Source organism: Somniosus microcephalus, chromosome 9 (genome assembly GCF_052327205.1).
Source record: "Somniosus microcephalus isolate GS21.2 chromosome 9, FLI_Smic_1.0, whole genome shotgun sequence".
NCBI classification, from domain to species: Eukaryota; Metazoa; Chordata; class Chondrichthyes; order Squaliformes; family Somniosidae; genus Somniosus; species Somniosus microcephalus.
In genome coordinates, this window is record NC_140995.1 from 59,515,457 (window position 1) to 59,541,046 (window position 25,590).

The 25,590-nt window shown below is 48.8% G+C and overlaps 1 protein-coding gene across 5 annotated transcripts in view; it reads right to left on the bottom strand.

Annotated features, from left to right (window-relative positions):
- Positions 1-25,590, bottom strand: part of ddx43 (DEAD (Asp-Glu-Ala-Asp) box polypeptide 43) — a 117,885-nt gene that overhangs the window by 88,352 nt on the left and 3,943 nt on the right. For all 5 annotated transcript variants that reach the window (XR_015079499.1, XM_085996632.1, XM_085996631.1 and 2 more), the window contains exons 3-5: positions 23,590-23,725; positions 22,982-23,128; positions 22,757-22,838 (exon numbers count right to left, since the gene is read on the bottom strand). Coding sequence is in view for 4 of the 5 variants with exons in the window: in XM_085996632.1 (XP_085852758.1) it covers positions 22,757-22,838; positions 22,982-23,128; positions 23,590-23,725 (365 nt within the window). In the remaining variant the exon portion in view is untranslated. The remainder of the gene's footprint in view (positions 1-22,756; positions 22,839-22,981; positions 23,129-23,589; positions 23,726-25,590) is intronic.

A 25,590-nucleotide genomic window follows, 5' to 3' on the forward strand; every position in this document is an offset into this window, starting at 1 on the left:
TGGGCAACCTGCTCCCAAGTCTCCTCTTATGTTGCCTTTAAGGCAGCTGCTAGAGGGCATTAGGTGGGACATCAACAATGATTCCTGAATTGGGAAACTCTACCCCCAACAGTACAGCTGAAGGAAGATAAAGCAGAGAGCCAGAACTCACTGAGGAGCTACAGCTTGAGATATTGCTCCATTCCGTCTTATCAGGATGTGTTTCCAACAGTACATTTTAAACATGCAACACCAGGGGGCTTCCAGGTGTCAATTAAAAGACAGACATCAGTTCCACCCCACAGCTACCTCAGCCTTAAAAAAAATCATCCACAAACAAATCTTCACAAAGGAGAATGGGTGATACTGAAAGCTGCAAGTGGACAAGCTACTTGATGCTATAATTATACAGTATCTAAGTTTGTGGTTAATTCTAAAGCAGCTGTGTTACTCCAGTTAAGGGAAGGGAAAATGGCATATGAGCACAAACTAGCGAAAAATATAAAAACGGATTGTAAAAGCTTCTATAGGTATGTGAAAAGGAAAAGACTGGCGAAGGTAAATGTAGGTCCTTTACAGTCAGACGGGAGAATTTATAATGGGGAATGAGGAAATGGCAGAGAAATTAAATAAATACTTTGTTTCTGTCTTCACGGAGGAAGACACAAAAAACCTCCCAGAAATACAAGAAAACCAAGGGTGTGGAGAGAATGAGGAACTTAAAGAAATTATAGTAAAAAAACAGTACTAGCAAAATTAATGGGACTAAAAGTCGATAAATCCCAAGGACCGGATGACTTACATCCTAGGGTTTTGAAAGGGGTGGCCATTGGAATAGTGGACGCATTGGTTGTCATCTTCCAAAATTCTATAGATTCTGGAACGGTTCCTGCAGATTGGAGGATAGCAAATGTAACCCCGCTATTTAAGAAAGGAGGGAAAGAGAAAATGCGGAACCTACAGACCTGTTAGCCTCACATCAGTAGTTGGGAAACTGCTAGAATCTATTATAAAGGATGCAAAAACTGGGCACTTAGAAACTAATAGTAAGATTGGGCAGAGTCAACATGGATTTATGAAAGGGAAGTCCTGTTTGACAAACCTATTGGAGTTCTTTGAGGATGTAACTAGTGGAGAAGACAAAGGGGAACCGGTAGATGTGGTGTGTTTGGATTTTCAGAAGGCCTTCGATAAGGTCCCACACAAGAGGTTGGTGAACAAAATTAGGGCACATGGAATTGAGCATAATATACTAGCATGGATTGAGAATTGGTTAACAGACAGAAAACAAAGAGTAGGAATAAACGGGTCTTTTTCAGGATGGCAGGCTGTGACTAGTGGGGTACCACAAGGGTTGGTGCTTGGGCCCCAGCTATTCACAATCTATATCAATGATTTGGATGAGGGGACTAAATGTAACATTTCCAAATTTGCTGATGACACAAAGCTAGATGGCAGTGTCAGTTGCGAAAAGGATGTGAAGAGGTTTCAAGGGGATCTCGACAGGCTCAGTGAGTGGACGAGAACATGGCAGCTGGATTATAATGTGGATATATGTGAAGTTATCCACTTTGGTAGAAAAAAACAGAAAAGCAGAGCATTTCCTAAATGGTGAAAGATTGGGGAATGTAGATGCTCAAAGGGACCTGGGTGTCCTTGTACATGAGTCACTGAAAGTGAATGTGCAGTTGCAGCAAGCTATTAGGAAGGCAAATGGTATGCTGGCCTTCATTACAAGAGGATTTGAGTACAGGAATAAAGAAGTCTTACTCCAATTATATAGGGCCTTGGTGAGACCACACCTGGAGTACTGTGTACAATTTTGGTCTCCTTACCTAAGGAAGGATATACTTGCCATAGAGGGAGTGCAACGAAGGTTCACAAGATTGATTCCTGGGATGGCAGTACTGTCGTATGAGAAGAGATTGAGTAAACTAGACCTGTATTCTCTTGAATTCAGAAGAATTGAGAGGGGATCTCATTGAAGCATACAAAATTTTTACAGGGCTTAATAGGCTGGATGCTGGGAGAATGTTTCCCTTGGCTGGGGAGTCTAGAACCAGGAGCCACAGCCTCAGGATAAAGGTTAGACAATTCAGGACTGAGATGAGAAGAAATTTCTTCACAGAGGGTGGTGAATCTTTGGAATTCTGTACTCCAGAGGGCTGTGGAGGCTCAGTCATTGGGTATATTCAAAACAGAAGTCGATAGATTTCTGACTAGTAAGGGCATCAAAGGATATGGCAATAGGGCTGGTGAATGGAGTTGAGGCAGAAGATCAGCCATGATCTCATTGAATGGCGGAGTAGGCTCGAAGGGCTGAATGGCCTACTCCTGCTCCTATTTCTTATGTTCTTATGTTACAACAGCTGCCATGTGAGAGAGAGAAAAAAAATGATAGGGGCAGAGGTTATGGTCTGAAATTGTTGAACTCGATGTTGAGTCCAGAAGGCTGTGCCTAATCGAAAGATGAGGTGCTGTTCCTCGAGCTTCATTTGAACAGTGTAAGCGGCCGAGGACGGAAAGGTCAGAGTGGGAGTGGAGCAGAGAATTAAAGTGACAGGCGACCGGAAGCTTGGGGTCATCCTTACTGACTGAACGGAGGTGTTCCACAAAGCGGTCATCCAAGCTACAGCTGTTACTACAGCTGGTAGTCTGGCCCAGTGCACTGGTTAGAAGTCAGATTCCAGCAACAGATCACGAGGACCAGTGAACTTAAGTCAATAGAAGTTCGAAAAATAAAAACATTTTTAATGCAAATTTAATGCAAGACTTTTGCACGAATCAGTGTACAATTGTATGTCTGGAGGACTCCTTTCCTGCCAGAAAAGGGAGCTATAACACTTGCACAGCTGGCTTCAAGTCTCTGTTGGCTGTATTGCAATGTTACATAAGAACATAAGAAGTAGGAGCAGTAGGCCATACAGCCCCTCGAGCCTGCTCCGCCATTCAATAAGATCTTGGCTGACCTTCGACCTCAACTCCACTTTCCCGCCCGATCTCCATATCCCTAATTCCACTAGAGTCCAAAAATCTATCTCTCTCAGCCTTGAATATACTCAACGACTCAGCTTCCACAGCCCTTTGTGGTAGAGAATTCCAAAGATTCACAACCCTCTGAGCAAAGAAATTCCCTCATCTCAGTCTTAAATGGCTGAAGCCTTATCCTGAGACTATGGGGGAAAAATTAGGTTGGTTTGCGCCTCCCGTTAGTGCCTTAAGAGGGCGCTAATGGGGCGCAAAGCAACTAGTGTCCGTGGGCAGCGTTGTTTGCGGCGCTCATGGAATTAACTAGACATTTGCGACGGCGCTAAACACTACCGCCACGATCTCCTGCGCCGGCAGATCGTGACGTCAGTTGAGTGTACAACGCCTCGGTAGCGCCCCAGACCGGATATTGAGTGGCGCCCCCTGCCTTACCGCCTGCCGCTAGCAACGACAGGTTGAGGGGAGCGTTTTGCAGTCAGGAAGGGACAGGGGGAGCGCTATTTAAGGGCGACCGCTTTCTGCCTTTTTTTTGTTGGTGACATTTTTGCACCACGCATTCTGAGAGAGAGAGAGAGAGAGAAAGAGAGACTCTTCTGGATTCAATGTTGTGTGAAGGAGTTTTGGGTACCAAGCAGCACTTTCCAGGTTCATTTTGATTTGCCCTTCCTTGTATCGATTCAGAAGAGACTGTGGGGGCTGCACTCTGAGCTCTTTCCCATGGCCTCTCCATTATTCTTTCCAGCAGATTTGATGTACAGGTCTCTCCAGGCCGAGATTCAAGGCTGCAATGTGCAGGATGTGGATGGAGAGCAAGATCAACCCTCCCCTTTAAGAACTGGCCGGCGCCAGATGTAGCTCTCCAATCACCTCCAGGGGCGATAAAAGCCAAGTTTGCAGTCGGAGGCAATAATTAGCGCCAGGCGCTAATCTTTGCGCCCGGCCAATAATTGCACCCCAAATGGAGCGATACTGAATTTCCCCCCCTATGACCCCGAGTTCTAGACACTCCAGCCAGGGGAAACAGCCTCTCAACATATACCCTGTCAATCCCCCCTCAGAATCTTATGTTTCAATGAGATGACCTCTCATTCTTCTAAACTCCAGAGAGTATAGGCCCAAACTACACAATCTCGCCTCATAGGACAACCCTCTCATCCCAGGGATCAATCTAGGCAAGAATATCCTTCCTCAGATAAGGAGACCAAACTGTGCACAGTGCTCCAGGTGTGGTCTCACTAAAGCCCTGTATAATTGTAGTAACACTTCCTTACTCTTGCACTCCAACCCCCTTGCAATAAAGGCCAACATGCCATTTGCCTTCCGTATTACTTGCTGTACCTGCATGCTAACTTTCTGTGTTTCATAAGAACACAAGAACATAAGAATTAGGAGCAGGAGTAGGCCATACGGCCCTTCGAGCCTACTCCACCATTCACTAAGATCATGGCTGATCTTCGGCCTCAACTCTGCTTTCCCGCCCGATCTCCATATCCCTTGATTCCCCTAGAGTCCAAAAATTTATCGATCTCAGCCTTAAATATACTAAACGACTCAGCATCCACAGCCCTTTGGGGTAGAGAATTCCAAAAATTCACAACCCCCTGAATGAAGAAATTCCTCCTCATCTCAGTCATAAATGACCGACCCCTTATCCTGAGACTGTGCCCCCTAGTTCTAGATTCTCCAGCCAGGGGAAACAACCTCTCAGCATCTACCCTGCCAATCCCCCTTAGAATCTTGTATGTATGAGGACACCTAAATCTCTCTGAACACTAACATTTAATAGTTTCTCACCATTTAAAAATATTTTGTTTTTCTATTCTTCCGACAAAAGTGAATAGCCTCACATTTTCTCACATGATACGCCATCTGCCACCTTATTGCCCACTCACTTAACCTGTCTATATCACTTTGAAGGCTCTTTGTGTCCTCCTCACAGCTTACTTTCCCACCAAGCTTTGTATCATCAGCAAACTTGGATATATTGCACTTGGTCCCTTCATCTAAGTCATCAATATAAATTGTAAATAGCTGAGGCCCAAGCACTGATCTTTGCGGCACCCCACTAGTTACAGCCTGCCAAACGGAAAAAAACCCATTTATCTCTACTATTTTCTGTCAGTTAACCAATCCTCTATCCATGAGGATCGAAGGGGCGCGAGAGGGGGGATCGAAGGGGCGCGAGAGGGGGGATCGAAGGGGCGCGAGAGGGGGGATCGAAGGGGCGCGAGAGGGGGGATCGAAGGGGCGCGAGAGGGGGGATCGAAGGGGCGCGAGAGGGGGGATCGAAGGGGCGCGAGAGGGGGGATCGAAGGGGCGCGAGAGGGGGGATCGAAGGGGCGCGAGAGGGGGGATCGAAGGGGCGCGAGAGGGGGGATCGAAGGGGCGCGAGAGGGGGGATCGAAGGGGCGAGAGGAGGGGAGCTCGGGGGGGCGGCGGGGGGAGGTCAGGAACTCAGGCAGAGGTGGTCAGGAACTCAGTGGGGAGGTAAAGAGCATGGAGATCACAGTGGGGATTGGGGAAGAATGTGAACTGTCTAAAGGGGGGCGATGAGTGCTAGAACTAGATCCAGATGGGAATATGGATCACGTTCTTCCAACCCCTCCCCCATCCCCTTTACACCCACACCACCTTCGCCTCCTTCACCTACCCCTAGACCTGGTTGATTTCTCGGAACGCTCAGTGCATGTCTGGCAAGTGACATCATTGGACTATACAAAATCCAGAAGTCATGACACAGTCACTATTCCCTTCATACCCAATAAACCGGTTAACAATCCGTGACCCCCACACAATACCCCATCTATGGGGGGGGGGGGGGGGGGGGGGGGGGCGGGTCAGGAACTTGTTGGGGGAGGTGGTCAGGAACCTGGGGAGGAGGGGAAATGGGGAAGTTCAGGAACTAGGGCCGGGGAGAAGGTCAGGAACTTGTTGGGGGAAGGTGGTCCTAACTCGCGAGGATGAGCCCTGTCTGTTTTCTGTGAGCTCTGTCTGGAGCCTAGCAGTCAGAATGAATGGCTCGAATTACACTTTGCAAAGTTCTTGATTACGTAGGCAGCAGGGTCTAATTACACATTCCAGATAAACTGTTGGGTGTGTCTTGTCCTCCAAGGTGACCAATCAGAAATCTGGTCTTGTCCTCCAAGGGGACCAATTAGAAATCTGTTGTGGCGAATAGACACGACCGTAAACAATTAACAGGAGGAGGATGCTCCATGAACATCCCCATCCTCAATGATGGCAGAGCCCAGCACGTGAGTGCAAAGACAAAGCTGAAGCGTTTGCAACCATGTTCAGCCAGAAGTGCAGAGTGGATGATCCATCTCGGCCTCCTCCTGAGGTCCCCACCATCATAGAAGCCAGTCTTCAGCCAATTCTATTCACTCCACGTGATATCAAGAAACGGCTGAGCGCATTGGATACAGCAAAAGCCATGGCCCCAGAAAACATACTGGCTGCCAGGCTGAAGACTTGTGCTCCAGAACTAGCCGCGCCTCTAGCCAAGCTCTTCCAGTACAGCTACAACACCAGCATCTATCCGTGAATGTGGAAAATTGACCAGGTATGTCCTGTCCACAAAAAGCAGGACAAATCTAATCCGTCCCATCAGTCTACTTTCAATCATCAGCAAAGTGATGGAAAGTGTCATCGACAGTGCTATCAAGTGGCACTTACTCACCAATAACCTGCTCACTGATGCTCAGTTTGGGTTTTGCCAGGACCACTCAGCTCCAGACCTCATTACAGCCTTGGTCCAAATATGGACAAAAGAGCTGAATTCCAGAGGTGAGAGTGACTGCCCTTGACATCAAGGCAGCATTTGACGGAATGTGACATCAAGGAGCCCTAGCAAAATTGAAGTCAATGGGAATCAGGGGGAAAACTCTCCACTGGTTGGAGTCATACCAAGCACAAAGGAAGATGGTTGTGGTTGTCGCAGACCAATCATCTCAGGCCCAGGACATCGCTGCAGGAGTTCATCAGGGCAGTGTCCTAGGCCCAACCATCTTCAGCTGCTTCATCAATGACCTTCCCTCCATCACAGGGTCAGAAGTGGGGATGTTCACTGATAACTGCTGTGTTCAGTTCCATTCGCAACTCCTCAGATAATGAAGCAGTCCGTGCCCGCACGCAGCAAGACCTGAACAACAATCCGGCTTGGGCCGATACGTGGCAAGACTTTCCACCATCTACAAGGCACAAGTCAGGAGGGTGCTGGAATAATAGAAACATAGAAGATAGGAGCAGGAGTAGGCCATTCGGCCCCTCGAGCCTGCTCCGCCATTCAATGCGATCATGGCTGATCATCCATTCAGTACCCGGTCCCTGCTTTCTCCGCATACCCCTTGATCCCTTTAGCCTTAAGAAATATATCCAACTCATTCTTGAATATATTTAATGTATTAGCCTCTACTGCCTTCTGTGGTAGAGAATTCCACAGGTTCACCACTCTCTGGGTGAAGAAATTCCTCATTTCTGTCCTAAATGGCCTACCCCTTATCCTTAGACTGTGACACCTGGTTCTGGACTCCCCGACCATCAGGAACATCCTTCCAGCATCTAGTCTGTCCAGTCCTGTCAGAATTTTATAAGTTTCAATGAGATCCCCTCTCATTCTTCTAAACTCCAGCGAGTACAAGCCCAATCGACCCAATCTCTCCTCATACGTCATTCCTGCCATCCCAGGTATCAGCCTGGTGAATCTTCGCTGAACTCCTTCCATGGCAAGAACATCCTTCCTCAGATAAGGCGACCAAAACTGCACACAATACTCAAGGTGCGGTCTCACCAAGGCCCTGTATAACTGCAGCAAGACATCCTTGTTCCTGTACTCAAACCCTCTCGCTACGAAGGCCAACATGTCATTTGCCTTCTTAACCGCCTGCTGCACCTGCGTGCTTACCTTCAGCGACTGGTGCACAAGGACACCCAGGTCTCCACTTGCCTGGATGAGTACAGCTCCAACAACACTCAAGAAGCTCGACACCATCCAGGACAAAGCAGCCTGCTTGATTGACACCCCATCCAGCACCTTAAACATTCACTCCCTCCACCACTGGCGTACCGTGGCTGCAGTGTGTACCATCTACAAGATGCACTGCAGCAATCTGCCAAGGCTTCTTTGACAGCACCTGCCAAACCCACGACCTCTACCACCTAGAAGGACAAGGGCAGCAGATGCATGGGAACACTACTACCTCCAAGTTCCCCTCCATGTCACACACCATCCTGACTTGAAAGTATATCGTCGTTCCTTCATCGTTGCTGGGTCAAAAGCCTGGAACTCCCTCCCTAACAGCACTGTGGGAGTACCTTCACAGACCTGGACACACACATACTCACTGACCTGAACCAGGACACTCAACACACACACAGACCCGGGTATATACACACACGCACACAGAGATCCGGGAATTTAAACACACACACAACCCCCCACCCCCCCGTGGGGTGACACACTTGCAGACGCAAATTGGCTGAGATCTATCGGGACAGAGCTGCACCTCTTTATAGAATCCCTTAATGCCTGTTTCTGGGGTGCAATGGATATGAAATGGGGGCCATACTTCCATTATAATAAAGGTGCCCATGAAATTTCAGCAGCATGAAGCAGGTGCCATATATGCAATCTTTATTCTTCCCTCATCTTACAAAGGCCCAGCATTTTGAAAACAAATTTGGTTGTGTAAATCTACACTACAGACAGTCAAGTCCCAGAACCCTGAGTCACTATTTCCAAATCTACACCGACCCCTCAATGTGACTGACTGCTAAAAGGCTGCCGCTCATTATTAAAGGAGAGGTTGCAATGGTGACAGGAAGGTAGACTGACTATTGACAATAGCACAGTGTGGATATGTGGGTAACACAGCTGCCTTTGTGGTTGAAAGTCCTGCCAATACATAATGGAGGTAGAAGAGTGGAGTCAGCAGAAGTCAAGAGGTGGCAGCCAAGGGTTGGATTGAGAGAGAAGAAACAACTATATTTGAAAAGCTAATAGAATCCCGATTTGTATTTTGGGATTCAGGGATTCTAGCATTAGATTGAGAGAGAAGTGAAGACTGTGTGCACCAAGGGTGTGCGATCTAAAGGAGTTGCAAGTATAAAGTCAAATCTTCGGTGGGGCAACCAACTTGTTGCAGTAAATGATTTATTCCTCCAGAGGGCAGTGTTTCCACTGACAGGCAAGTTGCAGTATTCCAGATACAGAGCTGAGTGTGAAAATGAATGGGAGCTGTGAGAGATATTGGGCCTCACCAAACCATTTGCCCTAATTGTCCACAAAACAACCACTAGTGTAGGACGAGTGGAGAGCATCGACATGGAGAAGAATTGCATCGAGTGTCTAAAACTACACCCAATCTCTCTTAGGCAGTCCCTCGGAACCGAGGATGACTTGCTTCCACATTAAAAATGAGTTTGCAGGTGACTGATTAGTCCAATGCGGGACCTGCAGTCTGTCACAGGTGGGGCAGATGGTGGTTGAAGGGACGGGTGGGTGGGGTGCTTGGGTTGGCGTACGCTCCTTGCGCTGCCTGCGCTTGGCTTCCGCTTGCTCCCGGCGAAGAGATTCGAGGGGGGGGATTTTAACTCGGGTGCGGGAAGGTGTCATGTTATCCGAATTTAGTGTTTCCCACACGAATCTAAATGGATGTGGGAGATTGACGCAATTTTAACTGAATTGGCCAATTGATTTCCAACGTGTGGGAAGCCTTTGCAAATGGGTTTTTCATGACTGAAAGTCCCCTCCGATGACGTCATCATTGCTGCTGCATTCAAGGTCCACAGCAAGCCTTGCTTCTTCTGCAGACTGCCAAGCTTCTTGACTGTGCAGTGTGAGGGAGCTGCAGCAAATATGACAAGCGGGAGGGCCAGATCAGCTCCTCGCTTTGATGAGGTGGTACTGCAGGCATTAGTGGATGGGGCTAGGGCCAACAGGGAGGTGCTCTTCCCTTCATCAGGGAGGAAGAGGCCTCCCACTCAGACCAAGGCAGTGTGGATGCAGGTGGCTGAGGAGGTCAACTCCTTGGGAGTCACCCGCAGAACCTGGATACAGTGCAGGAAAAGATTTCATGACCTTCAGCACACTGGAAAAGTGAGTATGTATTTCCTATCACCCTCAATCTGATCCCCATTGCCTTTCCTCACCAGCACTCAGCTTTAGCAATCTCTTCCTCCACATCCCACTTGACACTGACATCCATGCACCCTTACCCATTCCCTCTCTCTCTATGCTCACATTCACATAACTATTCAACCATGCAGCCCTCACACTCCCCATCACTCTGCTTTGAACACAACTGACAACACACAGGGAGGGCCCTTGGTCCTGCAACCTCACTCCATCTTTGTCTCCTTCTAAGTATCTATGCTATGCAATCTCTACACTCACTCCTTCATTCTCACTCAACCTCCACTTGTCTCCCTCATTGCAGGAAGAGAGAGCGAGCCAGGATAGGAGGAGGGGCAACCTCTATAGCCCACCTGACCCCCTGGGAGGAGGCTGTCCTGGAAATTATGGGAAAAGAGGATGATTCGCACGTGGGGGACGGACAGACGGGTGTAACACAGCAAGCTGGTAACAGAAAAGTTTCCCATCTCTCTTTTTGACATTGCATGAGTCGCTGATAATGATTGTGAAGCTGTAACAGATGGACTTATGAGCATCTGCAAAAAGCTATGTGCATGTAGCCTTTGCATCACATCTCTGACTCGTTCCTTTACTCACCCACAGGACCATCACAAGCATCCGTCCCCCCAGCCAGGAAGAAGAGGCTGAGCAGCCAGACGCCTCAGAGGAAGCTGCAGCCTCCGAGGGCTCAGCGTCAGCAGAATTCAGCGCACCCAGCACCAGCGCAGACATTCACACCTCGGTGGGACCTTCGGGACATAGAGTAGTGTTGTCACCTGGCGTATCACAGCTCACAAGTGAGCATCAGCAGATTGTGGAGACAGGGACAACAGTGGAGAGTCCTCGTCGGAGGGCGCAGAACTCTGCCAGCTCGGCTCAGCAGCATGTCGACCCTCTGCCTCTGGGGCCATCCATAAGATCAGGGGTGATGGAACTCCAGGCACAGATGCAGGAGTCTCTGGCAGGTTTTGTCTCTAGGGTCGCTGCGAGTGTGGAGTGAATGGAGGAGTCCATAGCGAACATGAGCAGAGCCTTTGTGGAGTCATTGGCGCATGAATACATCACCACGGAAAGGATGGCAACCTCCGTGGAAAGGATGGCTACCGTAGAGGAGAGGATGGCTACGGCCATGGAGGAGCTTAGTCGCCAGGGTATGGAAAACATGGTCATTGTTCAGAATAGAATGACATCCTTGAGGAGCGATGGGCATCTATTAAACAGAAAAACCAGACCTTCATGGAAGTCCTTCTGAGTAGGACTGCCATTGCAGATACGGGTCCCCATGGCCCCCCTGATGTGCAACAAGGTGCTCTCCAGCCACTCCCAGGCGCTGGCCCCTTCTAGCCTGTGCAGCTTCAGGTGGGTGAGCAGCAGCCTGGCACTCCTGCTGCTGCTGATGCTGTTGTTCCTGGTTCCTCTGCTGCTGCGGCTGGTGCTCGAGCTCCTCTAATGCCCAGATGGGAAGGAAATAAATGGCTCCCATGCTTCTGGTATATGCCTCCGTTGAGCAAGCGCTGAGTGAAGGTGGCGAGAGGGGTTTCCCAGGTCACACTGGAGATGGGTGTGAGGCTCCAACCTTCCAGAGGTGTGGTTAAGCCTTCTAAAAGTTGCCCCAGACCTGAGACCACTAAGTCCTGCCACCTGCAAATCATGGCTGATCAAATCTCTTCTTTAATGGTTGACCTGCAGTTGATAGTCAGCAATCCAATAGTGCTCCCGCCAGGTTTCACATTCGTGTTTCCCACCAGGCGTGTTTCATGTGGGAAAAGGGTTAAATTTGCAAGGGCCTTTCAAAATAGGATTATAGAGGCCATTTAGTGGTTGTTAAGGGCCTTAATGACCAGTCCCGCCTGTTGGATGCAGGACGGAGTCGGGACCATCAGACATGACGGAGTTAAAATTGCTCGGAGTTGGGAACCAGGCAGGGGGGGGGGTCCTACCCGCCAGTTTTTGCGATTTTAACCCCCCCCCCCCCCACGCCTCCAAGGCTCAATGAAAATCGAGCTCGAGGTGTTCGGCGCCTTCCCGGATGCTTCTCCTCCACTTTGTGCGGTCTTGGGCCAGGGATTCCCAGGTGTCGGTGGGGATGTTACACTTTTTCAAGGAGGCTTTGAGGGTGTCCTTGAAGCGTTTCCTCTGCCCACCTGGGGCTCTCTTGCCGTGCCGGAGCTCCGAGTAGAGCACTTGTTTTGGGAGTTTTGTATCGGGCATGCGGACAATGTGGCCCGTCCATCGGAGCTGATTGAGCGTGGTCAAAGCTTCGATGCTGGGGTATTCCAAATATGTCTACACAGGTGCTTACTTTGACTTATAGTCAAATGCCCTTGAAATGAGCCCCAGTACAATAAGCCTCATTGATCAACAGGCCACTTAAAGTGAACGGTCAATAAGCACCTCAATTTTTTTTCCAATTTTGGACATTTGCGCGTATATTTCATATTTTCTGTTCCACATTAAGTGTATCTCCATTTAAATTCATCTGCTGCTGCGGCTCAGGCCCATCTCTCAGTCTAGATACTTTGAATGCCGTCCATACCATTACACCAGACACCTCACCATGGAGCTCAGTGACATCAGCAAGTTTCACATTATAAATACCTTTCCCAACATGTAACCAGTAGGGTGTCCACAATAGAGCACTGTTGTGTTTCACTTAATACTGTGCTCCCTCCACACAAACATAGCTTTTAATTTATCATTGCTAGCTTTGACTTTCTACTGCTAATCAGGCTTTCAATCCAGTTGGATATGTTCAAATTAACTCCCTAGGACACAGCTCATGAGACCGTGCGACCATAGACTTGCTCCAATGATGAGCAGAGCAGGCCTCGAGTAGGAATGTTGCTGCACTGCTATTTATAACTTGCACACATGCAGGAGAGCACTGCAATGGCTCTGCCAACTGATAGTCAATCAACGGCAATCAGAGAAAGGGGAGAGGGGGAAGAAACAAGGGAAAGTGAAAAGGAGAGAACAAACAGAAATAAAGGAAGAGAGGCTAATGCAAAAACAGATGTGAGGGGAGGAGTGAGACACAGACACAGACATTTCTTTGCAGCATATCCACTGCCATTATCCTTAGTGAGGGGGAATTGAATGTGTTTTCGATGGAGCCTAGCCAGTAACAGCTGGAATAAAAACAGAAAATGCTGGAAATACTCAGCAGGCCAGGCAGTATCTGTAGAGAGAGAAACAGAGTTAACGTTTCAGGTCGATGACCCTTCGTCAGAACTGCAGCTGGAATCACTGCTCCTGCATTTTCAGGACACTAAGAAAAAAGTGGGCTAGCAAGTTAATATTATTGCCTTAGTAATACACTTGGTCACTGAATTCAGCCAATCTTTAGCTGGCTTCTCATAGGCAGGAAAGGAAAAGTAGATTATTTCTCTATCTGCACTTATAACCTTTACAATTTACCCTACCTCTCGAACTAACTTAGCTGTCAGAACACTAATAAAATGTGTTAGCATTACACTTAACCTCCTTTTGCTACTGAGGTCCCTTTATGTAGTCAGAAATGCAGATCACTAATGTTAATTTGTCCTCCATCTAATGCTCAGCTCCAGCCTTCCTGATGTTAAATCAGCTACTTAGATTTCCAAATTATACCGAACATATAAATCCGTCTCCAGCTCTCTCTTAAACATCCTGCTGTTTCTAACCTGCGAGTTCACCCACTTTTTAATCTGAGAAAGACAAATCAGAATATTTTCTTAATCGAGAGACTAGAAGTCCATGTACACAAATCACTAAAAGTTAGTGCAGTTACAAATAGCAATCAAAGGGCTAGTGGAATGTTGGCCTTTATCTCACGGGATTGAATACAAAGGGGAGGAAGCAATCCTTCAGTTGTACAGAGCCTTGGTCAGACCCCAGCTGGATTACTGTGTTCAGTTCTGGGCATCGCACCTCAGGAAAGATATATTGGTCTTGGAGAGCAGGACAGATTCACCAGAATGATAGCAGAGCTTAGAGGGTTAAATTGTGAAGACAATTTGCTTAAACTTGCTTTAGAAGTCTGAAGGGTGATCTAATCAAGGTATCTTAAACAATAAAAGAATTCGAAAGGGTAGAGAGAGATAAACTATTTCCTCTGATGGGGGAATCCAGAACAAGGGGGCATAACCTTAAAATTAAAGCTAGGCCGTTCAGGAGTAAAATCAGGATTCTATTCGTCACACATAGGGTAGTGGAAATCTGGAACACACTCCCCCCAAAGGCTGTGGATGTTGGGGGTCAATTGGAGCTTTCAAGACAGAGATCCGATAGATTTTTGTTAGGTAAAGGTATCGAGGGATGCGGAGAAAAGGTGGGTAAATGGAGTTGAGGTACAGATCAGTCAAGATCTAAATGAATAGAGGAGCAGGCTCGAGGGGCTGAATGTGCCTCCTGCTGTTGCCGTGTAACAGGCTCGAGGGTCTGAATGGCCTCCTCCTGTTCCAGAGTAACAGGCTCGAGGGACTGAACGGCCTCCTCCTGTTCCAGAGTAACAGGCTCGAGGGTCTGAATGGCCTCCTCCTGTTCCAGAGTAACAGGCTCGAGGGACTGAACGGCCTCCTCCTGTTCCAGAGTAACAGGCTCGAGGGGCTGAATGGCCTCCTCCTGTTCCTGTGTAATAGGCTCGAGGGACTGAATGGCCTGTGTCTATTGCAAGAAAGTTAAAGTCATCACACTGAAAGAGAGTAGTATAGACAGAGCTCGCAGTTAAAGATTGCAGACGTGTTTATATCCGTTCTACAAAAGTAAATACTTGCACTTACATAGTATCACATCACTTCAAAACATCTCTACTCATTTCGCATAATGAATTACTTTTATGTGGGGAGTCAAATGGCATTTAAATTTAATGGCCAAGAGTTCTGCTTTGGGCGCAATTGGTCCAAAATGTTTTTTATTCCTCAAGTTTCTGTTCAAAGCCATTTGCATATCACCGAACGCAAAATCAGCCATGAACCAGCGCAATCGGGCAGTGTTTTAAATCGTGATTCTTAAAAAAAAAATTGCTTCAAAAAAAATATTCCTTGATATCTATGAGTGGCAACCTGGTGCAGTTTGACTAATACAGCTGAAAATGGGTTTATCACAAAATCTAATTCTAGTTAATCAAGAGGTCAATCCACCACCTGTGAGTAACCCGATTTTAAATGACTGAAAATCATTTTTAAAAACTACACTGAATTATTTATTAGTTATAATGGGGAACAGTAGTCAGCTTCTTAGTAAATTTTTAAAAATTAATTCAAAAGCTTTTAAAACATGCCTATTAGTGTCCTTGCACCCAAAAGAACCAGCTTAATTTTTAGAGCCTCCTCGAAGGCCTGCAAACGAGCACAATTAGCGGAAACTGCCAATGGTGATTAATTTGATCTGGGGGACACAGCCAGTTGTGGGGGCGGGGCCAGCTTCTAGCGCAATGTTTTTTAAACTGGCGCAAAAGATCACGGAAACTCGATTTGCACTGCACGTAATTTGCGCTTAAAATTCCACGCTCTTTTGCGATGGTTATGCCAAAAAAAACAGCACAATCGAGCGGAAACTCTACCCCACAACTTATAAATGTAAACTTTGTACACTGGGCAACAAGTTATGGGACCCAAGTGCAGTCTAGCCAGTTAACTGGAAGTTGTGCTTTACTCCAAAAGGTATGGAATTGTCCAGAAGTAAGCTAAATGAAACAGCACAGGAGGGATTGCACAGTTAACCTGGAGTAGACTGAATAAAATGACCAGAAGAGAATTAGCACAGGTCAGAGGAACGATTGAAAGGACCAACTGCATGATGTGCTGTCTCTCAGGGAAGGATTACAAGAAGTGCTAACAGTAAATACATTGCTCTCCCCAAAAGAGGGACTGAAAGACACTGGTATTTGTACAGCTATCAGCTTTTCCCATCTGTTAATGAGGCAACTCCCTGTTTTAAATGACTCTTCAGAGAATGGGTTGTTCATGTAATTGTGTAAATCACTGCTGACCCTGGTCCACCCAGCACTGCTTGTGTGAAGATTCCACCGACACCTAGAGCCAGAATACGCAACTCAAGCCCATTTCCCCCTCGCAAATCCCACACAACACCCTCGCTGCAGCTTTCCAAGAAACACACTGGGGTCGAACAGCACAAGAACACAGCCACATCTGCCAGAGTAATCACTTGACATTAGCGCAGCAAGTAGGTCAAAGAAAGCCACCAAAACACAGATGGCAAAAGCAATAATTCTCCTTTGTTGTTGGTGAGAAGCCAGCCATAATCCATCAAATGGAGTGTGTGTCAATAGCTGGTAACAGCTAGCGAGCAAACACCACCACTCAACCAATGCAACAATCAGGCGTTTCGGAATTAAATCCACCTTGCAGCTTCGAGTCCAAGGACTGCCCAACACTCCAATCAACCGACCACAGTTGGACGAGACTTGTCACTCCTCCAATTTTTTTAAAATTTGTTCTTGGAATGTGGGCGTCACTGGTAAGGTCAGCATTTATTGCCAACCCTAATTGCCCTCGAGAAGGGGCCACCACCTTGAAATGCTGCAGTCCCTGTGAAAGTACTCTCATAGTGCTGTTAGGGATGGAGTTCCATGATTTTGACCCAACAACGACAAAGGAACGGCGATATACTTCCAAGTCAGGATGATGTGTGACTTGGAAGGGAACTTGCAGGTGGTGGTGTTCCCATGTGCCTGCTGCCCTTGTCCTTCTAGGTGGTAGAGGTTGCGGGTTTGGGAGGTGCTGTCGAAGAAGCCTTGGTGAGTTGCTGCAGTGCATCTTGTAGATGGTACACACTGCAGCCACGGTGTGCCGGTGGTGGAGGGAGTGAATGTTTAAGGTGGTGGGTGTGGTGCCAATCAAGCGGGCTGCTTTGTCCTGGATGGTGTCGAGCTTCTTGAGTGTTGTTGGAACTGCACTCATCCAGGCAAGTGGAGAGTATTCCATCACACTCCTTACTTGTGCCTTGTTGATGGTGGAAGGGCTTTAGGGAGTCAGGTGGCGAGACACTCGCCGCAGAATACCCAGCATCTGACCTGCTCTTGTAGCCACAGTATTTATGTGGCTGGTCCAGTTAAGTTTCTGGTCAATGGTGACCCCCAGGATATTGATGGTGGGAGATTCAGCGATGGCAATCCCGTTGAATGTCAAGGGGCGGTGGCTAGACTCTCTCTTGTTGGAGATAGTCATTGCCTGGCACCTGTGTGGTGCGAATGTTACCTGCCACTTATCAGCCCAAGCCCGAATGACGTCCAGATCTTGTTGCATGCGGGCATGGACTGCTTCATTATCTGAGGAGTTGTGAATGGCAATGAACTCTGTGCAGTCATCAGCGAACATCCCCATTTCTGACCTTATGTTGGAGGGAAGGTCATTGATGAAGCAGCTGAAGATGGTTGGGCCTAGGACACTGCCCGGAGGAACTCCTGCAGCAATGTCCTGGGGCTGTGATGATTGACCTTCAACCACCACAACCACTTTCCTTTGTGCTAGGTATGACTCCAGCCAGTGGAAAGTTTTCCCCGGTTCCCATTGACTTCAGTTTTACTAGGGCTCCTTGGTGCCACACTCGGTCAAATGCTGCCTTGATGTCAAGGGCAGTCATTTTCACCTCACCTCTGGAATTCAGCCCTTTTGTCCAAATTTGGACCAAGGCTGTAATGAGTTCTGGAGCACAGTGGTCCTGACGGAACCCACACTGAACATCCGTAAGCAAGTTATTGGTAAGTGCCGCTTGATAGCACACCTTCCATCACTTTGCTGATGTTTGAGAGTAGGCTCTTCTCTTAGGCAGTCCCTCGGAACTGAGGATGACTTGCTTCCACATTAAAAATGAGTTTGCAGGTGACTGATGAGTCCAATGCGGGACCTACAATCTCTATCACAGGTGGAGCAGACGGTGGTTGAATGGTGGGTGGGTGGGGTGCTTGGGTTGACGTGCGCTCCTTGCGCTTGGATTCCGCTTGATCCCGGCGAAGGGACTCGAGGTGTTCGGCGCCTTCCCGGATGCTTCTCCTCCACTTTGTGCGGTCTTGGGCCAGGGATTCCCAGGTGTCGGTGGGGATGTCTCAAAGCCTCCTTGAAAAAGTGTGAGTGTCCTTGAAGCCCACCTGGGGCTCTCTTGCCGTGCCGGAGCTCAGAGTAGAGCGCTTGTTTTGGGAGTCTCGTATCGGGCATGCGGACAATGTGACCCGTCCATTGCATGGTCAAAGCTTCGATGCTGGGGATGTTGGCCTGAGCAAGAACACGGACATTGGTGCGCCTATCCTGCCAATGGATTTGCAGGATTTTGCGGAGGCAGCGTTGGTGGTACCTCTCCAGTGCTTTGAGGTGCCTGCTGTACATGGTCCATGTCTCTGAGGCATGCAGCAGGGCGGGTATCACTGCTGCTCTGTAGACCATGAGCTTAGTGCCGGGTTTGAGGTCCTGGTCTTCAAACACTCTCTTCCTCAGGCGACCGAAGGCTGCACTGCCACACTGAAGGCGGTGTTGGACTTCGTTGTCGACATCTGCCCTCGTTAACAGTAGGCTCCCGAGGTACGGAAAGTGGTCCATGTTGTCCAAGGCCTTGTCGTGGATTTTGATAATCAGGGGGCAGTACTGTGTGGCGGGGGCAGGTTGGTAGAGGACCTTTGTCTTACAGATGTTTAGTGTAAGGCCCATGCTCTCGTACGCTTCGGTGAAGGTGTTGATGATGGTTTGGAGTTCGACCTCCGAGTGAGCGCAGACGCAAGCGTCGTCTGCATACTGTAATTTGACGACAGAGAATGGGATAACCTTGGATCTGGACTGGAGGCGAAGGAGGTTGAACAGTTTCCCATTTGTTCTGTAAATTAGCTGCACTCCAATGGGGAGCTTACGGAGGGTGAGATGGAGCATTGCAGCAAGGAAGATCGAGAAGAGCGTTGGTGCGATGACACAGCCTTGCTTGACCCCGGTTCGTACGTGAATTGGGTCTGTGGTGGAACCGTTGGTCAGGATCACAGCTTGAAGAGTAGACTGATGTGGTGGTAATTGGCCGGATTGGATATGTCCTTTTTGTGGACAGGACATACCTGGGTAGTTTTCTACATTGTCGGGTAGATACCAGTGTTGTAGCTGCACTCATCCACTTGCCTGGATGAGTGCAGCTCCAACACTCAAGAAGCTCAACACCATCCAGGACAAAGCAGCCCGCTTGATTGGCACCCCATCCACCACCTTAAACATTCACTCCATCCACCACCGTCGCACTGTGGCTGCAGTGTGTACCATCTACAAGATGCACTGCAGCAACTCGCCAAGGCTTCTTCGGCATCACCTCCCAAACCTGCGACCTCTACCAGCTAGGACAAGGGCAGCAGGCGCATGGGAACACCATCACCTGCAAGTTCTCCTCCAAGTTACACACCATCCTGACTTGGGAATATATCGCCGTTCCTTCATCGTCGCTGGGTCAAAATTCAGGAACTCCCTCCCTAACAGCACTGTGGGAGTACCTTCACCACAAGGACTGCAGCGGTTCAAGGCAGCAACTCACCACCACCTTCTCACGGGCAATTAAGGATGGGCAATAAATGCTGGCCTTGCCAGCAACGCCCACATCCCGGAACGAATAAAATGTACTGGAACAGCTTGGCTAGAGGTACGGCTGGTTCTGGAGGACAAGTTTTCAGCACGACAGCTGGGATGTTGTCAGGGCCCATAGCTGTATCCAGTGCGCTCAGCCGTTTCTTGATACCACTTGGAGTGAATCGAATTTGCTGAATACAAGATTCTGTGATGGTAGAGACCTCAGGAAAAGGCCGAGATGGATCATCCACTCGGCACTTCTGGCTGAAGATGGCTGCAAACATTTCAGCCTTGTCTTTTGCACTCGCGTGCTGAGCTCCTCCATCACTGAGGATGGGGATGTTCATGGAGCCTCCTCCTCCTGTTAGTTGTTTAATGGTCCACTACCATTCATAACTGGATGAGTCAGGACTGCAGAGCTTTGATCTGATCCGTTGGTTGTGGGATCGCTTAGCTCTGTCTACAGCATGCTGCTTCTGCTCTTTAGCATGCATGCAGTCCTGTGTTGCAGCATCCCCAGGTTGGCACCTCATTTTTAGGTACGCCTGGTGCTGCTCCTGGCATGCTCTTCTACAGTCTTCTTTGAACCAGGGTTGGTCCCCTGGCTTGATCCCCTGGCTTGATGGTAATGGCAGAGTGAGGGATATGCTGGGCCATGAGTTTGCAGATTGTGGTGGAATACAATTCTGCTGCTGCTGATGGCCCACAGCGCCTCATGGATGCCCAGTTTTGAGCTGCTACATCTGTTCTGAATCTATCCCATTTAGCACAGTGGTAGTACCAAACAACATGATTGAGGGTGTCCTCAGTATGAAGACGGGACTTTGTCTCCACAATGACTGTGCAATGGTCACTGCTACCAATGCTGTCATGGACAGATGCATCTGCGACAGGTAGATTGGTGAGGACGAGGTCAAGTAGGTTTTTTCCCTCGAGTTGCTTCTCTCACCACCTGTCGCAGGCCCAGTCTGGCACTTATTTCCTTCAGGATTCGGCAAGCTGAGTCAGCAGTGGTGCTACCAAGCCACTCTTGGTGATGGACATTGAAGTCCCCCACCCAGAGTACATTCTGTGCCCTTGCTACTCAGTGCTTCTTCCAAGTGGTGTTCAACACAGAGGAGTACTGATTCATCAGCTGAGGGAGGACGGTAGGTGGTAATCATAAGAACATAAGAAATAGGAGCAGGAGTAGGCCAATCGGCCCCTCGAGCCTGCTCCGCCATTCAATAAGATCATGGCTGATCTGATCCTAACCGCCAATCTGCTATCACAGAACCATCTCTTGAATCTAACAGATTTAGACACACGAAATAGGAGCAGGATCAGGCTACATGGCCCCTGGGCCCGCTCCGCTACCCACAGGGCCATGACCGATCCGAACCTAGACTCATGTCCAAATTCCTGCTCGCTCCCCGTAACCCTTAATTCCCTTTAAGGGATGTAGCACGTACAAGAATAGACTTGCATTTCTATAACACCATTCACAACTTCAGGACGTCCCAAAGTGCTTTACAGCCAATCAAGTACTTTTGAAGTGTTGGTAGCACCACTGCTGACCGAGCTTGCCGAATCCTGAAGGACATAACTGCCAGACTGGGCCTGCGACAGGTGGTGAGAGAAGCAACTCGAGGGAAAAAACCTACTTGACCTCGTCCTCACCAATCTACCTGTCGCAGATGCATCTGTCCATGATCAGCAGGAGGTTTGCTTGCCCATGTTTGATCTGAAGCCACGAGACGTCAAGGGGTCCGGAGTCAATGTTGAGGACACCCAGGGCCACTTCCTGCCAACTGTATACCACTGTGCCGCCTCCACTGGTAGGTCTGTCCTGCGTTGGGGCAGGACATACCATGGAATGGTGATGGAGGCGTCTGGGACATTGGCTAAAAGGTATGATTCTGTGAGTATGACTATGTCAGGCTGTTGATGTAGCAGGTACAAGAATAGACTTGCATTTCTATAACACCATTCACAACTTCAGGACGTCCCAAAGTGCTTTACAGCCAATCAAGTACTTTTGAAGTGTTGCAATGTAGGAAATGCAGCAGCCAACTTGCGCACAGCAAGCTCCCACAAACAGCAATATGATAATGATCAGATAATTTGTTTTAGTGATGTTGGTTGAGGGATAAATATTGGCCAAGACAACGGGGAGATCGCCCGTCTTCTTCAAAATAGTGACGTGGGGTCCTTTACGTCCACCCGAGAGGCCACATGGGGCCTCGGTTTAACATCTCATCTGAAAAACGGCGAATCCGACAGTGCAGTGCTCCCTCAGTACTGCCCCTCCGACAGTGCAGTACTCCCTCAGTACTGCACTTCCGACAGTGCAGCGCTCCCTCAGTACTGCCCCTCCGCCAGTGCAGCTCTCCCTCAGTACTGCCCCTCCGCCAGTGCAGCACTCCCTCAGTACTGCCCCTCCGCCAGTGCAGCACTCCCTCAGTACCGCCCCTCCGACAGTGCAGCTCTCCCTCAGTACTGCCCCTCCGACAGTGCAGCTCTCCCTCAGTACCGCCCCTCCGACAGTGTAGCACTCCCTCAGTACTGCCCCTCCGACAGTGCAGCACTCCCTCAGTACTGCACTCCCTCAGTACTGCCCCTCCGACAGTGCAGCTCTCCCTCAGTACTGCCCCTCCGACAGTGTAGCTCTCCCTCAGTACTGACCCTCCGACAGTACAGCGCTCCCTCAGTACTGCCCCTCCGACAGTGCAGCTCTCCCTTAGTACTGACCCTCCGACAGTGCAGCGCTCCCTCAGTACTGCCCCTCCGACAGTGCAGCTCTCCCTCAGTACTGCCCCTCCGACAGTGCAGCACTCCCTCAGTACTGCCCCTCCGACAGTGCAGCGTTCCCTCAGTATTGCATTGGGACTGTCAGCCTGGATTATGTGCTCAAATCTCTGGAGTGGGACTTGAACCCACGGCCTTTTGACTCAGAGGCGAGAGTGCTGCCCACTGAGCTGACACTTAAAGCAATCCATTCCGACTGATTACAGACCCGCAAGTCCAACAGACAGGACTGCCAGATAAATGCTGGGGGAGAACTGCAGCTTTTTGCTTTCTGGAGTAAAACTCAAATCATTCAGAAATGTTTTGGAATACGTATCGGCAGATTCCAGAAATAAATTACCTCCAATTTGTAACTTCTTCCTGTGTCATATTGACAACTGTCTCCGCTTCGATGTAGAAGTTTTTTTTAATTGGTGAAAGGCCTTAATGCAAAAAGAGAAAGCTGTTATTGACAATTGATTCTTTCTGGTCAACCTTAATATGGGCTCTGGATACACAGCCTGGGCCCTCACTGCTGACCAGGGTTCAGAGTGTTTGTGTAATGAGGCAGAAGGGAAATACCAACCAGCCCACTTCATAGCTTCGTATTTCTCCTTGTTTTCACGCAGCGAATTCCAGTTGATGACAGGGCGGGGCGAGTTCATGCTGCCGCACTTGGCTGAGTGAGTGTCTGAGCAGGTCCTTGCAGTGCTGTTCAACTTCGATGCAATGCCTTCAGAGAGATGGGTGAGGGAAGGAAGGAAAAGAGACAAGCATTTAATGCAGATTTCCAACACACTGTGAGCTTCCTCTCACATCTGGGACGTCAGAATGAAATGATGCGACAGCTGGAATCCAGAGATCTGGAGCACACCGCCAACCACTGCCCCACACAGACCGAGAGCACAGTAAATTGTGGCCCCACATAACCAGCACACCCCTGGGCAGCTTACCGAGACACAACGCACTTTGTACAATTACACTTAGAACAATACGTATCAGCAGGGACTGTAATCGGTGCGGACACTCTTCTTCCCCCCCCCCCCCCCACCCCATTCAGTCAGCGAACATTCTGGATACAGAGTGGAGTTTACAAAGCTTCGCAATAAACATGAAGCAACATGACAAACAACATTTGATCCTAAGAATGAAGCGTGCGACCCTAGTGCAAAAATTAGGAGCTCTCAGATTTACCTCGGTCACTCCTTGCTCCATTCAACTGATCTGTAGTTCTCCTCTCAACAAGATTCTGAATCAGTTCCTTGGCTTTCAGCTGGGCCTCGTGGCTGCCAAAAAGCTTCACTTCCACTTCAATATCGCCTTTTAATATCTAGCACAAAATATATATAAATACATAGTGCATAATGAACAGCCCGGCACCCCAAAATGGGGCAAGGCAGCTTACCGTACACCTAGTCCTGTGTTGTCACTATGGGTCACAGAGAAGGAACAGGCTCCAGTGACACACACCCTCGTTTGGAGCATGAGTGAGGTCTTGGGTTGAGCGGCAGTCTAATCCAGATCTGCTGCATTCAACCTTCGAAAGGACCTCGGTTCTGTTTCAAGAGGCACACCGCGTTTATCCTCATTATCACGGGGCTACAACTGATGCTTTTAAGAATGAGTGAATGTTTTAGAATTGATGCAGGTCTGCTTTCTGTTTTAAGTTGATTAAATGTTGCTTGAACCATAGACTGCAAGAGGTAAGATTCTCACAGAATATTTAGTGCACTTGACAGAACATCCTCCTCATTTTGAACAGTGTTCTTCCTACAACCTATATGCTCAGCAAATTCATTACACACCAGGGTTACTCACTATCAGGCTGAGGGTCACAATGGCACTCTTCATCAATACCTGCTCTACAGATCCTGGAATAGCTCCATCACATCACTCTACTTCTTTTTCTCAACGGACAAGGGGAGGAGTGGAGACATGCAATCCCAGCTCCAGCTCTCTCCCATAGCCAGATGCAGCAGCGAGTCTGGAGCAGGTTACAGGTCAGGTGAGCAGCCAGTGGACCCTCAGACTGTTGGTCTGTGCCAAATGTTTCCACAGCAACGACACTGCCAAGTAACGGGTGACCTACACTAAGCAACCAGAACAGTCCCTAGCTCACATCCACAATGGGGGGGGGGAGGGGGGGGTGAAAAGAGGCAGAGATGGTGAAAATCTAATAATCACAACTAGGTCAGGAATGGAGATGTTCGCTGATAATTGCAGAGCATTCAGCTCCATTCACAACTCCTCAGATAATGAAGCAGTCCATACCCGCCTGCAGCAAGACCTGGACGACATTCAGGCTTGGAAGATAAGTGGAAAGTAACATTCGCACCACATAAGTGACAGGCAATGACCATCTCCAACAAGCGAGAATCTAACCACTGTCCTTTGACATTCAACGGGATTACCATCACTGAATCTCCCACAATCAACATCCTGGGGGTCATCATTGACCAGAAATTTAACCGGACCAGCCACATAAATACTGTGGCGACAAAAGCAGGTCGGAGGCTGGGTATTTTGCAGCGAGTGTCTCACCACCTGACTCCCCAAAGCCTTTCCACCATCAACAAGGCACAAGTAAGGAGTGTGATGGAATACTCCCCACTTGCTTGGATGAGTGCAGCTCCAACAACACTCAAGAAGCTCGACACCATCTAGGACAAAGTAGCCTGCTTGATTGGCACCCCATCCACCACCTTAAACATTCACTCCCTCCACCACCGGCGTACCGTGGCTGCAGTGTGTACCATCTACAAGATGCATTGCAGCAACTCGTCAAGGTTTCTTCGGCAGCACCTCTCAAACCCACGACCTCTTCCACCTAGAAGGACAAGGGCTGCAGGCGCATGGGAATACCACCACCTCCAAGTTCCCCTCCAGGTCACACACCATCCTGACTTGGAAATATATTGCCATTCCTTCATCATCGCTGGGTCAAAATCCTGGAACACCCTTCCACTGCGGGAGTACCTTCACCACACGGACTGCAGCGGTTCAAGACAGTGGCTCACCACCACCTTCCCAAGGGCAATTAGGGATGGGCAATAAATGCTTGCCTTACCAGCAATGCCCTCATCCCGTGAATGAATTTTTAAAAAGAGATGCTGGTTTATGGTGATTGCATGCATCAAACCCCATTTTTATTACATTGGATTGCTGAATTTGTAGCAGTGTTGTAGGGATCACATC